Source organism: Panthera pardus, unplaced genomic scaffold, assembly GCF_024362965.1.
Source record: "Panthera pardus isolate Hobbes unplaced genomic scaffold, ASM2436296v1 HiC_scaffold_2, whole genome shotgun sequence".
NCBI classification, from domain to species: Eukaryota; Metazoa; Chordata; class Mammalia; order Carnivora; family Felidae; genus Panthera; species Panthera pardus.
The window spans coordinates 102585656-102598341 of NW_026526765.1; the positions used below are offsets into that span (position 1 = coordinate 102585656).

Here is a 12686-nt window from a genome sequence, read left to right on the forward strand (position 1 = left end):
GACAGGGCGGAGCCTGCTTGGGATTCTCTGTCTCCCTCTCTCTCTGCCCCTCCCTTGCTTCTGCTCTCTCAAAAATTAAAAAAAAAAAAAAGAAAGAAAAAAGAAAAAAAACTGTTTTAACCTTTAAAAAAAAAAAAGGCATTCTGATACATGTATACTATATCAATCTGAATGACTACTAAAAACTTTATACTACATGAAATAAGCCAATCACAATGAAAACAGATACTGTTATGATTCCAGTTATGTGAAGTAGCTAGAGTCAAGTCACAGAGACAAAAGTAGAATGGTGCTTGCCATAAATGAAAGGAGAGGAGAGGAGGTAATGGGGAATTATTGTTTAATGAGTACAGGTTTAGTTTCGCGAGACGAAAAAAGCTCTGTGGATGGATGGTGGTGATGGTGTAGCACAACAATATGAATACACTTAATGCCAATGAACTATATACACTTTAAAATGGCTAACATAAATTTTAGGGTATGTGTATTTTACAATTTTTTCATAATTTTATTTTTTTATTTTGAGAGAGAGCAGGAGTAAGTACAAGGCGGGGAGGAGCAAAGGGAGGGAGAAAGTGAATCTCAAGCAGGCTCCATGCCTAGCAAAGAGGCTGATGTGGGGCTCAATCTCACGACTGTGAGATCACGACATAAGCCAAAACCAAGAGTCTCACACCCAACCAATTAAGCCACTCAGGGGTCCTTTACCACATTTAAAAGAAAAAGAAAAGAAAAAAAAGGTGTCCCTTCTACCTTCTCTACCAACCAGAGCTTAGCCTGAGCCTACCAGAGAGTTAAAACATCTGCCAAAATGAAAAGGAAAAATTAATCAGAAAGTAGATTTAGTAGCCTCCACATTCAAGTGAAATCAGATTTCTATCATTATTACACTGGCCACCTCATGGCAGGCCTAGATTATAGAGGTTCAGTAATACAGGAGCCTCCTTCTATTGATTCCTTCAAATATCTACGAGGGCTTAAACAAATTACATACGGCAGGGTTTATTTAGCAAATGAACTGTTCAAATCCTAATAATCACTAAGAAGAAATAATGATACACTAAAAGAACAAAATAAGACAGACAAAGTTCCAAGATTCAAAAAACAAAATACCTCTTCCATCGTTTCCTCAATTTGAGCAGTAACAGGTTCGGGAGATCTGAGACCAATGGGAACAAACACTGGAGCTTTGTTTACTTCTTCTGGAGCAAGATGGTAACTGTCTTCTTCATAATCAGGCTCAAAATCTTCAGCATCATCTTCATCTTCTTCCTGAGAAGCCCGAAGAGTCACCAGCGTGGACTTGGAAGCACGAGGTTCCTTCCTAGAGGTCTTACTTCGCATTCGTTTTGATCCACGACCCCTAGTGACATTTGGTTTGATCTTTCGATGCATTCTCCTTCCACCATGATCCACCTCGTTCTCAGAAGCAGAAGAGATCGTTGTTCTTCGATCCAGAGCAATTTTAGAGTAACTTGATTCTTTCAATAGTTGTGGAGGGCTGGATGTATAATCAAAATAACAATAAAGTCATTACATGCACAAGGATAAAGATAATTTTAATGGAAACCAAATTTTAGAATGAAATCCCAGTTCAAGATATTAAAATGAAAACTCCCACAAACCATTACGTCAAAAACTTATGCCATGAAATAAAGAAATTTACTATTACTACTAGTTCCTTATTCAGAGTTTGTTCTTAGTTTATCTACCTACACATTTTTCATGGTAAGTTTTTAATTCTGGACCATTTTTTCCTTGCTATTTAAGTGATAATTTCTAGAAATTATTAGAAAAAAATGAGAAAAAGAAAATGGTCCAATAAAACAGAATATAGGATCAAAAAGTGATACTGGTATACAGTACTGGGTAAACAGACTAGGTAAAAAGAAAAAAGAGAAGGCAGAAAACCCATGGAATGATGTTGTTTTTTAGATCTTAAGTTCCTTTCCACTTTCCCTGTAAAGTGTAGAACATGAGTACCCTTCACTTTAGTTTGTGACCCCATTCAAACCAGCACCTTAATTATTTAAGTAATACACACTATTCTTTTATCAGACTTCTGCTCATGTCTTAATATACTCAACATTCAGAAATTTTAAACATAGGAAAGAAAAGTCTTCCTAAGAACATCAAAAAAAGATAAACTTTAGTAAATAAAAATCATAGGTAGGGACACCTGGGTGGCTCAGTCAGGTGAGCATTCAACTCTTGATTTTGGCTGTGGTCATGGGATCGAGGCCCGCATCAGGATCTGTGCTGAGTGTGAAGCCTGCTTAAGATTCTCTCTATATCCTTCTGCCCCTATACCTTGCTTATGTGTGTGCACTCTCTCTCTTATTTTAAAAGTTTAAAAAAAAACTTGAGTGGTTAAGAAACAGATCTGTCAATAAAAAATTATCTACACTTCTGTTAACAAGCCATCTTTTTTCACTCTACCATTAAGGTAGGACAGCCATAAAGAGTAAGTTAGTTTTATTTCCTATTCTGAAGATACTCGTTAAATAAAACTTTACCTTGTTAGTTTACTGACACACTGCTCTTCAACAACTGAAGACATAGAATTATCCACTATAGTTTTTTCTCCAACACTTCCTGATGGTCCAACTTCTGAATGGGCATCTTTTTTGGCCAAAATAGCCTCTTTGGAATCTATACAATCTTTTCTTGCTGAAACCTCCAATGATGTCAGAAACTCAGCCTTTTCCTTAAATTTAAGAACAGCTAATGTTACCATGCAAACAATCTCTATCGTAATTTGGTTTGGGGGTTGGACCTAAAGCTCTAAGCTTACACACACACACACACACACACACACACACACACACACACGATGGATAGCTTCTAAATTTTTTAATATTGGAAAGTAGCTCAATTTTTATAAAATTGGTTACAGTACAAAAGACAAAACTGTATTTTTTTTATAAATTCTCTCCGTCACGATCTTGACAAAACAGAGCGAATGATAAAAAGTATTTTTTTCAAACTTACTTTTTGAAGGAGCTGGGTATCATCTCCTGGCTGCAGCAAATTATCTTCTGGCTTCCTTGCCTCACTCTGATCTGTTCTGTCTTTTTCTATACCTAGTTCCTCCTTCTTACCATGTGCTCTTCCCAAATTTGGCTTAGCCTTTTGGAATTGCCTTCTTGTCAACTGTGCTGGACTAGGAACATACCGTTTAGGTTCAGGTCTAGAACGAAGTACAAATCATGTTGAAAAACCAAAATCACAATTCCTTGTTGATTTAACAGCTGCTATGTCAAACACTTTTGAACACAAGCCAATTCTATGTTCGAAGGACTATATATAAATTGGCTCTAAAACCAAGCACAAATGATGATATAAAGAACGTAAAAGCTTTTACAACTTGCAGTTTCTGTATAATCTGGAAAATACTTTTAAAATAACAATCTTTTCTTACTTTCATTCATTGATTCTGATGTGTAGTGTCATGGTACTTTAAGTAATTTTCAAAGAAATAACCAAATACAAAAAAAAAAAAAAAAAGCAAGCCAGTACTTGAACATGGACAAATGTACAATGGTTACATCCTTGGTCCTTCTGGCCCAAGACCAGGCTTGAAAGCCAGAGTCCATTCTCCTATCAGAAACCTATCAGCTAATGGAAAAGGATTTACTAAGAGTCAGATTCATATGATCTCAATATAACCCATGTGTATCTGCCAAATCAGACAAAGACAAGGTTTTAACATTCAATAGAGTACGAATAGCTCCCAAGACAATCCCTAAACACCTATCCTAGGTTTTCCTGGAAAATATTTTAATAACTAGCAAGGATCTGAATTCTGAACTGGGAAGTTTAAAATTAACATAAACCTAGATATCATAAAGAAAATTAAGTATCAGGAGTTCTCTGAAAGATCTGTATTAAAGACTAATTATGAGTAATACTTCTACTAAATTATCTAGAAGAGAAAGTAATTACATTTCTAAATGTTCCAACCCTGCTAAGCTCTTTGGTCAAACACCTAGGAAGTTCACAAGAAATTCTAACAGGGTTATGATGTGGCTAAATACATTCCAATGTAGGCTAACGTATTTAGGAAAACATTGTATTTAACTTAAGCTATTGACAGTCAAGTGTGATTTTACAAATGCAAGTAAGGATAAAATGCTACTGAAGTCAAAAGAGATAATACTGGACTTCGGAATAACCTAACTTTAAAACTGTTAAGATTACATACCCTAAAGAAATTACCATTCATGATAAAGTAAACAGCTGGAATAAATTTCACAAATAGAAAAAGGTTTTCCAAAAACAGGGGGCTGTGGGCTGGAGTGTGGGTTTCCAAAAAGGAAAATTAAAAGTTTGATTTCTCTCTGGGGCGCCTGGGTGGCTTAGTCGGTTAAGCATCCAACTTCAGCTCAGGTCATGATCTCACGGTTCGTGGGTTCGAGCCCCACATCAGGCTCTGTGCTGACAGCTAGAGCCTAGAGCCTGCTTTGGATTCTGTGTCTCCCTCTCTCTGCCCATCCCCTGTTTCACTCTGTCTCTCAAAAAATAAATAAACGTTAAAAAATTTAACAAAAAAAAAAAAAGGCAGGGGAGGAAGCACTGGGTGACTCAGTTGGTTAAGCATCCAACTTGAGCTCAAATAAGATCTCATGGTCCATGAGCTCAAGCCCCACATCAGGCACTGTGCTGACAGCTCAGAGCCTGGAGCCTGCTTCAGATGGGTTCTGTGTCTCCCTCTCTCTCTCTGCCCCTGCCCTGCTCATGCTCTGGCTCTCTCAAAAATAAATAAACATTTAAAAAAAAAAAAACAAAAACAGCCAATGCCTGATCTATAAAAAAAATAAAAAATAAAAAAAAAAAGGTTTGATTTCTCTCATTAAAAAACACAAAGGCTCCACATAATATCTCTTGAAACATGTAAAGCTTCTTTCTTTATACAGAAAGGTCTGCCTATATAACTATGTCAATTTGCTAGTCTGAAAGTCATAAATCCTGAAAATTTAACTTTAAACACTAATTTGGCAATGTTACTTTCAACAAGCCATTTAAATCCTCTAGGTCAACCTACTCAATTATAAATGAGAGCATTAGGAAACACTGATCTTGAAGGTCACTAGTGTTTAAAGGTTCACTTAGAGTAAAAATCAAATTCCTTACAACAGTCCTATATAATCTGCCAATGCCCTCGGCTGGGCTCTTTCTTACATCTACTGCTCTCTCCCTCTTTACCCATTTCAAACTTGCTCCCCCCCTTGCTGTTCCTCAAACAAGTCAGGCATGCTCTTGCCTGCAGTATTTTCAAGTTGTTGTTCTCTCTCCCCCTATACATCATCTGGACCTGCTCCTTCACTTCTTTTTGGTCTTCTCTCCAGCAGCACCCACGCAATGAAACATTCTCTGATCACCACTAATTAAAAAGTAGTATCAGTGGGGTGCCTGGGTGGCTCAGTTGGTTAAGCGTGTGACTTCAGCTCAGGTCATGATCTCATAGTCCATGAGTTCGAGCCCCGCGTCGGGCTCTGTGCTGACAGCTCAGAGCCTGGAGTCTGCTTCCGATTCTGTGTCTCCCTCTCTCTGCCCCTCCCCTGCTCATGCTCTCTGTCTCAAAAATAAATTTAAAAAAAACATTAAAAAAAAAATTTAAAAAGTAGTATCGGTAATAATAAGGCAGACTGCAAGTAATAAATAAAAGTGGTGGTACTAAAATATCTTCACCTTTCTAGCGTTAACTCTTTTAAAAGATATTCTCACCATTTGGCTTAGAACACAGTTCTAAATACAACATATACACTTCACTGAACTTCCTATTTATGAATTTCAATAAGATATAAACTGTAAACATACAAAGAACTTAAGAATTTCTGTTTACTAACAAATTGAATTTTAAAGTAAAAAATAATGAGGTTCACCAAGCTTTGTGCAGAAATTATAAATTATAAGAGTATCAATCATGCAATTCTTATACTATCTGAAGAAGCATACTTAAAATATTCTGTTTCATAATTAACTATTACTTTATCCTTTAACAAAATGTTCTCGATGTGAAGTTATCCAATCTTCATCTTTAGAAAGTTTTATGGTTTTCTGATTAAAAGCAAACTCACCTCATCTTTTCATCTAAAACATTTACTTTGTTAACATGAAGAGGGTCTACAAGAACCATGTGACTCTGGTTTTCATGTAGTCTACCTTCAGAAACTTTGGAAGATACAACTTCAATTTCAGTTCCAACTGGAGAATTTGGCTAAAATGACAAAACAAGATGATTTTTTTTAACAAGTGAACATACTTCCTAAAATTGTTCAATCATTAAGAAAGGTATTGAGTTTTTCAAAATGAAGAGTCAAACTAGGTATGCAATGTTCATGTTTGCTGCCCAAAACCAAAGTCCTAATTCAGAGAGAAAGTTTCATTTATTGCAGTTATTACATTTACAAAATGCTTTAAAAACTACAATAGTTATCTGCTGTGAACAACCTCACCAGAAATGATTAATTTTTTTTTTAAAAACAGTCTTTTGGGGTGCAGGGGGGTTCAAAAAAGGATTATAATCACTTTAAATCTAGATTTTCCCTTGGTAGACAAAAAGGACAAAAAAAAAAAAGCACAAGATCTGTTGAAAAGGGCATTATACTACTTAGATTCGTATCACAAGATGCATCAGTAAGAGATTGGCTAAATTTTCATTCAAACAGCAGGATGTCATGCAGTAGTGAAAAATGATGTGTCTCCATATTTCTTGATGCAAAAAGTCAACATATTAAGTAAAAACTAAGTGATAAAACTAACACACAGTGATTTTATAATTTAAAAAAATTATTTTATTTTTAAGTAATCTCTACACCCACTGTGGGGCTAGAACTTACATCCCCTGATTAAGAGTCACATGCTCTACCAACTGAGCCAACCAGGCACCCCGATGACTTTATTATTTAAATTTACATAAGTGCACACACATGCATGGATGGAGATTATACCCAGGAAGATATGTCAGAAGGTTGTCAGTAGTTACCTCAGTGTAGTAAGACTGGGAGAGTCATTATGTTGTTTTATACTGACTGAACATTTATGAAATGACTGAACCCATTTCATAATGAATGAGTTCATTAAAAAGGAAAAAATATATATCCATTTTCACTTAAAAAAATTCCAGAATAGGAAATCTGGAACAGAATTAGGTTATGTTACATATTCATTGATTAGAGTGTCAGATGCCTATACTCTAAGCCAAGTCTGAGCTATCATTTCACATTTTAACATGCATTAAAAGGCTCAATTTAATTATATAACAATAACTCACCACAGTCAATAGTTTTTTAGTTTCATCTTTCTGTACTACTGTTTTTTCTTCCTCAACTATGCCTTTGGCTTCACCTTTTTCTATATGCCTCTGTCCAGTCTTTCTTATGTTTGGTCTGGGTCTTTGAAGTCGGCCCCTTACTGTTCGAATGGTTGGGACAACACTTTCCTTGGATTCTTGCTGGGAACTATTTATATTATGAGCCCTAGAAAAGAAGACCAGGACAAAGAGAGGGAATTGAAATGTAAAAAGATGAAAACTACCATAAAAATACAAAATTTGAATCTCCTCTAATAAACTATAAAACTTTTTGTAACATTAGAGAAAAATCTATTTTCTGATGATACATAAATCTTCTTTTATTAAAAAAAAGATTATTTTAATTTTCACAAGGTAATGAACTTATATAAGGTACCTAGAAGACTGAAACTCACAGAGAGAAAGTACAATGGTAGTTGCCAGGGAATGGAAGAGGGAGGTTAGGGAGGTCTTGTTAATGGGTACAGAGTTTCAGCTTGCGAACATGAAAAAGTTCTAGAGAGAAATGTGACAAAGATTGTAAAACAATGCGAATGTCCTCAATGCCATTAGACGATTAAAAAAAAAAAATTAAACTGGTAAATTTTATGTCTTTTACCACAATTTTTAAGAAGATAATTAATATAAATCTTATACACACGTGTTTTTTAATGCAATGCTTTGTATAAAACCTTAAGCAGCTAATAGTGAATCTAATAAGCAGTCAAGCATTAAAAGGTATAGAACTCAATGTGATTTTCTATTTTAGGCAGTCTGCCATATGAATAAAAATAAACGAAGTATTTTTGGTATTCACTTTTAAAATACATTAACACATCTCAAAAACACTGGAGAAATATTTGAAGGAATTCTATTTTAGATTTTCTTTTTCTTTTTAATATTTTAGATTTTCAAAGAACTATCACTGTTTACCCCATAGAAACAACTAATTCCTTTTCCTGGGCTTGCACAGGCTGAGACTCCTCTTGAGGACCACAAGAACTTGAAGATGAAAGGTCCTTTTCAGTCTGTATACATGGTAATATCACAACCTCCTCCTGCCTGTGACCTGATTTGTCTTTTTCTCCTGCTGCCATTAGGGAAGCAACATCCTAGAAGGCAGACAAAAAAAATTCATCAAGTGTATGGTTAAAGTATAGGGAAATAGGAACTTTCATACACTACTAAGCAAAATAAATTGGTCAAGTCTCTGCAGAGAAAACAACAGTATCTACCAAAAATTTTAATTCCCAGAAATTCTACTTCTAGAAACGTATCTTATAAAAATACTCAACTAAGTATGTAGAAAATTACATACAAGGACATTTGCTATAGCAATTTAATAGCCCCCCAGAAAAGCAACAAAACAAAAAATTAGAAATAAGACAAACCTATCAGTAGGGTATTGAATAAATAAATTATAATTTGTTTATAATGCAACGGTGCAAAGCCATTTAGAAGATAAATTTCTATATAATGATCCAAAAATATGTTCACAATACTGTGTTAAGTGAAAAAATGAGAAGGCAAGCTAGGGTGCCATTTTTGCAAAATAATAAAAATACCCACAACATTTTATTATTTATATACAAAAGTATCTATACAGAAAAGGCTACGTGGATACATTCAAAATAGCTATGTGATTAACTTGGGAGGGAGAAATGGAATATTATAAAGGACTCTCACTTTTTAGATTACATATTTTTTCAATCTGAAATTTTTATAATCAGATAAAATAACCAATAAAAAAAGATACACCTTTTAAAAATATAAGATCAGGAAGAAAAAGTACAAATTTTTTTAAACTTTTTTTTTTTTTTTAACGTCTATTTATTTTTGAGACAGAGAGAGACAGAGCATGAACGGGGGAGGGTCAGAGAGAGGGAGACACAGAATCTGAAACAGGCTCCAGGCTCTGAGCTGTCAGCACAGAGCCCGACGCGGGGCTCAAACTCACGGACCGCTTGATCATCACTTGAGCCGAAGTTGGCCGCTTAACTGACTGAGCCACCCAGGCGCCCCAAAAGTACAAATTTTTAAGCACAGTAAGAACTAAGCTATTTTGAAAATATAAAAGACGAATTTTATTTCAAAAAAGCACTTTTTGTCATTTTATTTTTAATTTTTTTCAATGTTTATTTTTGAGAGAGAGAGAGAGAGAGAGAGAGAGAGAGAGAGAGAGAATAAGAAGAAGAGGAGCAGAGAGAGAGGGAGACACAGAATCCAAAGTAGGCTCCAGGCTCTGAGATGCCAGCACATGGCTGTCAGCCGCTTAACTGACTGAGCCACCCAGGCGCCGGTCATTTTTTTATTAACTAGTTTTTTATTAATTATTGAAGTATAGGTGGCGTACAATGTTACTAGTCTTAGACATACAACACAGTGATTCAGCAGCTCCATACACTGCTTGATAATCACCCCAACAGGTGTAGTCACTACATTAACTGTATTCCCTATGCTGTACTTTTTATCTCCCTGAGTTACTTATGACTGAAAGTTCGTACCTCTTCAAGATTTTAAGTAATCTCTACACCCACCGGGGGCTCAAACTTACAACCTCAAGAGTTGCATGGTCTACCGAATGAGCCAGCCAGGTAGCTCAGAAAGTTTGTACCTCTTAATCCCCTTTTCCTATTTTGTCGATCTCCCTTACCCCTTCTCTTCTGGCAACCACCAGTTTGTTTTCTGTCTTTATGACTGTTTCTGTTTTTTATTTTCTAGAACCTACATATAAGTGAAATTATATGGTATTTGTCTTTCTCTTAGTTTTCTCAGCATATTTCACTTGGCAAAATAGACTTGTAGGTCCATCCATGTTATTTTAAATGGCAAGCAAAATTCCATTGTGGATTTATATATATATACATATAACACATCTTCTTTATCCATTCATCTGTTGAAGGACACTTTGGTTGCTTTCATATCTTGTCTATTGTAAATAATGCTATGACAAACATAGGGGTGCCTCTATCTTTGGAATTAGAGCTTTCATTTTCTTTGGGTAAATAAACAATACTAGAATTAGTGAATCACATGGTAATTCTAGTTTTACTTTTTGAGGAAGCTCCATATGGTTTTCCACAATGGCTGCACCAATTTACATTCCCACCAACAGTGTACAAGGATTCCTTTCCCTCCACATCCTTGCCACCGCTTGTTATTTCTGGTCTTTTTTGATACTAGTTATTCTGACTGGTGTGAGGTGATACCTCATTGTGGTTTTGATTTGCATTTTCTTGATGATTAATGATGCTGATGATCTTTTCATATACCTGTTGCCATCTATATGGCCAAAAAACTACTTTTATGTTTAGAACACTCAACTAATGAGTGTTAACACTTCATTTCAAAGTTTCTGATGTTATATCACACAATCTTAATTTGTTATGGACCAAGTTAACAAAGTAAACTAAACTTACTTTTAACTTACTTTTAACTCCTATCAAGCTCTTAACTTTGTATTTCACCCTTCACAACAGAATGAAACAAAAAATGACTATCAATCTCATTTTTCCTATGAAGAAATGAGCTGCCACCATTTGGCTCGGGTCACATAATGAATGCAGGTCAGAACTTGGCATCCCAACCCCCTTAAATGTCTTTCCATGACACACTTGTCCACCATGAAAGATTCAAGATTCTCACAAAAAAACCCATGGAATAATGAGGCACATTAAGTACAGCAACACTAATGTCACATGCAACAGAAACTACAGGAGAAAATATTTGTGAAACGTTAATCCCAGTTGCTTTAGTTCAGTAACCGTAACAGCTAAAATAAAAACCCTCCACCTTCCACAGCACTCACATGTTGAGAAGGGAGAGTGTTCATCTGTTCACTGCTCTGCTGTAACACAATAGTCTCAGCTTTATCCGTTTCCAATTTCTTCCCAGGTACATATTTTCCTGCTTCCGTAGTCTCTCTCTTTAAAGTTGCTCTTGCTAAGTTTGGTTTTGGTCTTTTGAATCGACTTCTCACAAAAGGTGCTGGTTTAACTTCAAATGGCTTCTGTTCTTGAGGAATAGACTTGCTTTTGGAATAAGGATTATCAAATTTTAGAATGAGATGAAGGGGCAAATGAGACCAGAGTCTTAGGACAACTTTAGAAACTGGCAGTAAACATGAATTCCAATTCTTAACAGGAAAAAAAATTGAACAATATGGTAGATCCAAAAAAACAGGAGGTGTACAATCTAGGTATAAGCCTATGAATATCACCTTTGCACAGAGGAAATACACGTTGCCACACCCATACTGACTTAGGAATATTTGTTACATACAATTCTGATGTTAGTAATTCTCTCAATCGATTATCACAATTACCTCAAAACTCACCTCCAGTCATCCCAAAACTAGCTTGAAATCTGCAACATTACACTATAGATGAACCGTTTTAAGACCTTTGTTTCACAGAATCTGAAAATATAACTTTAGATACTTTTTCTTTAAAAGCACACAGACCAATATATTTGTACCTTGAATTATTATCTGAAAACTGCTCTGGAGCATCTGGAGATTGCATCCCCTGGTCTTCGGTTTTGCCAAGTTCCAAAGTCTGCAAGGAAGTCTTCAAACTACTCAAGTGACCGGATAGTTCCTTTTCAGAATTTCTTTTTTCTGCCTCAGGTGTAAGTACCATGGATAGTACTTCACTGCTAATGTTCTGGAGGAATAATCAAAGGAAATCATCCACAGTAAATCAGCACAAATGGAAAATGTCACAAAAGCATGAACCTCGAGTAACAGAAAACTTTTTATTTTTAAACGTTTAAGTAACCTCTACACCCACAATCTGGGGCTCAAACTCACAACCCCAAGATCAAGAGTCACACGCTCAACCTACGGAGCAAGCTGGGTACCCGAATTGCAAACTTTTAATAAAAGGAAATAACTGAGAAAGATGTGGCCAAAAGAAATAATTCCAATGTATGTTCATTCTAGAGTTAGCACAAACTCCCTATATTCCAGTTCCCTATATTCCTTTTATGTAAAACAGTAACTTTGGGTGTGTGTGGTGGCTCAGTCAGTTATGCGTCTGACTTTGGCTCAGGTCATGATCTCATTGCTCCTGAGTTCGAGCCCTGTTGGGCTCTGAGCTGAAAGCTCAGAGCCTGCAGCCTCCTTCAGATTCTGTCTCCATCTCTCTGGCCCTCCCCTGGCTCCTGCTCTGTCTCTTTCAAATAGAAAATAAAAAAAATTAAAAAAATTTTTTTAAATAAAAGATTAACTTCAGGGGCACCTGGGTGGCTCAGCTGGTTGGGCATCTGACTCTTGACTACAGCCCAGGTGATGATCTCGAGGTTCGTGGGATAGAGCCTGAGTCAAGTTCTGTGCTAACGGCTCAAAGCCTGCTTGGAATTCTCTCTCTGCCCCTCCCTCACTCATGCGTGT

The 12686-nt window shown here is 36.0% G+C and overlaps 1 protein-coding gene across 5 annotated transcripts in view; it reads right to left on the reverse strand.

Moving 5' to 3' along the window:
* BDP1 (B double prime 1, subunit of RNA polymerase III transcription initiation factor IIIB) overlaps positions 1-12686 on the reverse strand; it is a 98361-nt gene that overhangs the window by 39821 nt on the left and 45854 nt on the right. For all 5 annotated transcript variants that reach the window (XM_019463070.2, XM_019463068.2, XM_019463066.2 and 2 more), the window contains 8 exons: positions 11771-11958; positions 11103-11325; positions 8228-8406; positions 7277-7481; positions 6081-6220; positions 2992-3190; positions 2517-2707; positions 1114-1501 (listed from right to left, as the gene is read on the reverse strand). In XM_019463070.2, the coding sequence (XP_019318615.2) occupies positions 1114-1501; positions 2517-2707; positions 2992-3190; positions 6081-6220; positions 7277-7481; positions 8228-8406; positions 11103-11325; positions 11771-11958 (1713 nt within the window). The remainder of the gene's footprint in view (positions 1-1113; positions 1502-2516; positions 2708-2991; positions 3191-6080; positions 6221-7276; positions 7482-8227; positions 8407-11102; positions 11326-11770; positions 11959-12686) is intronic.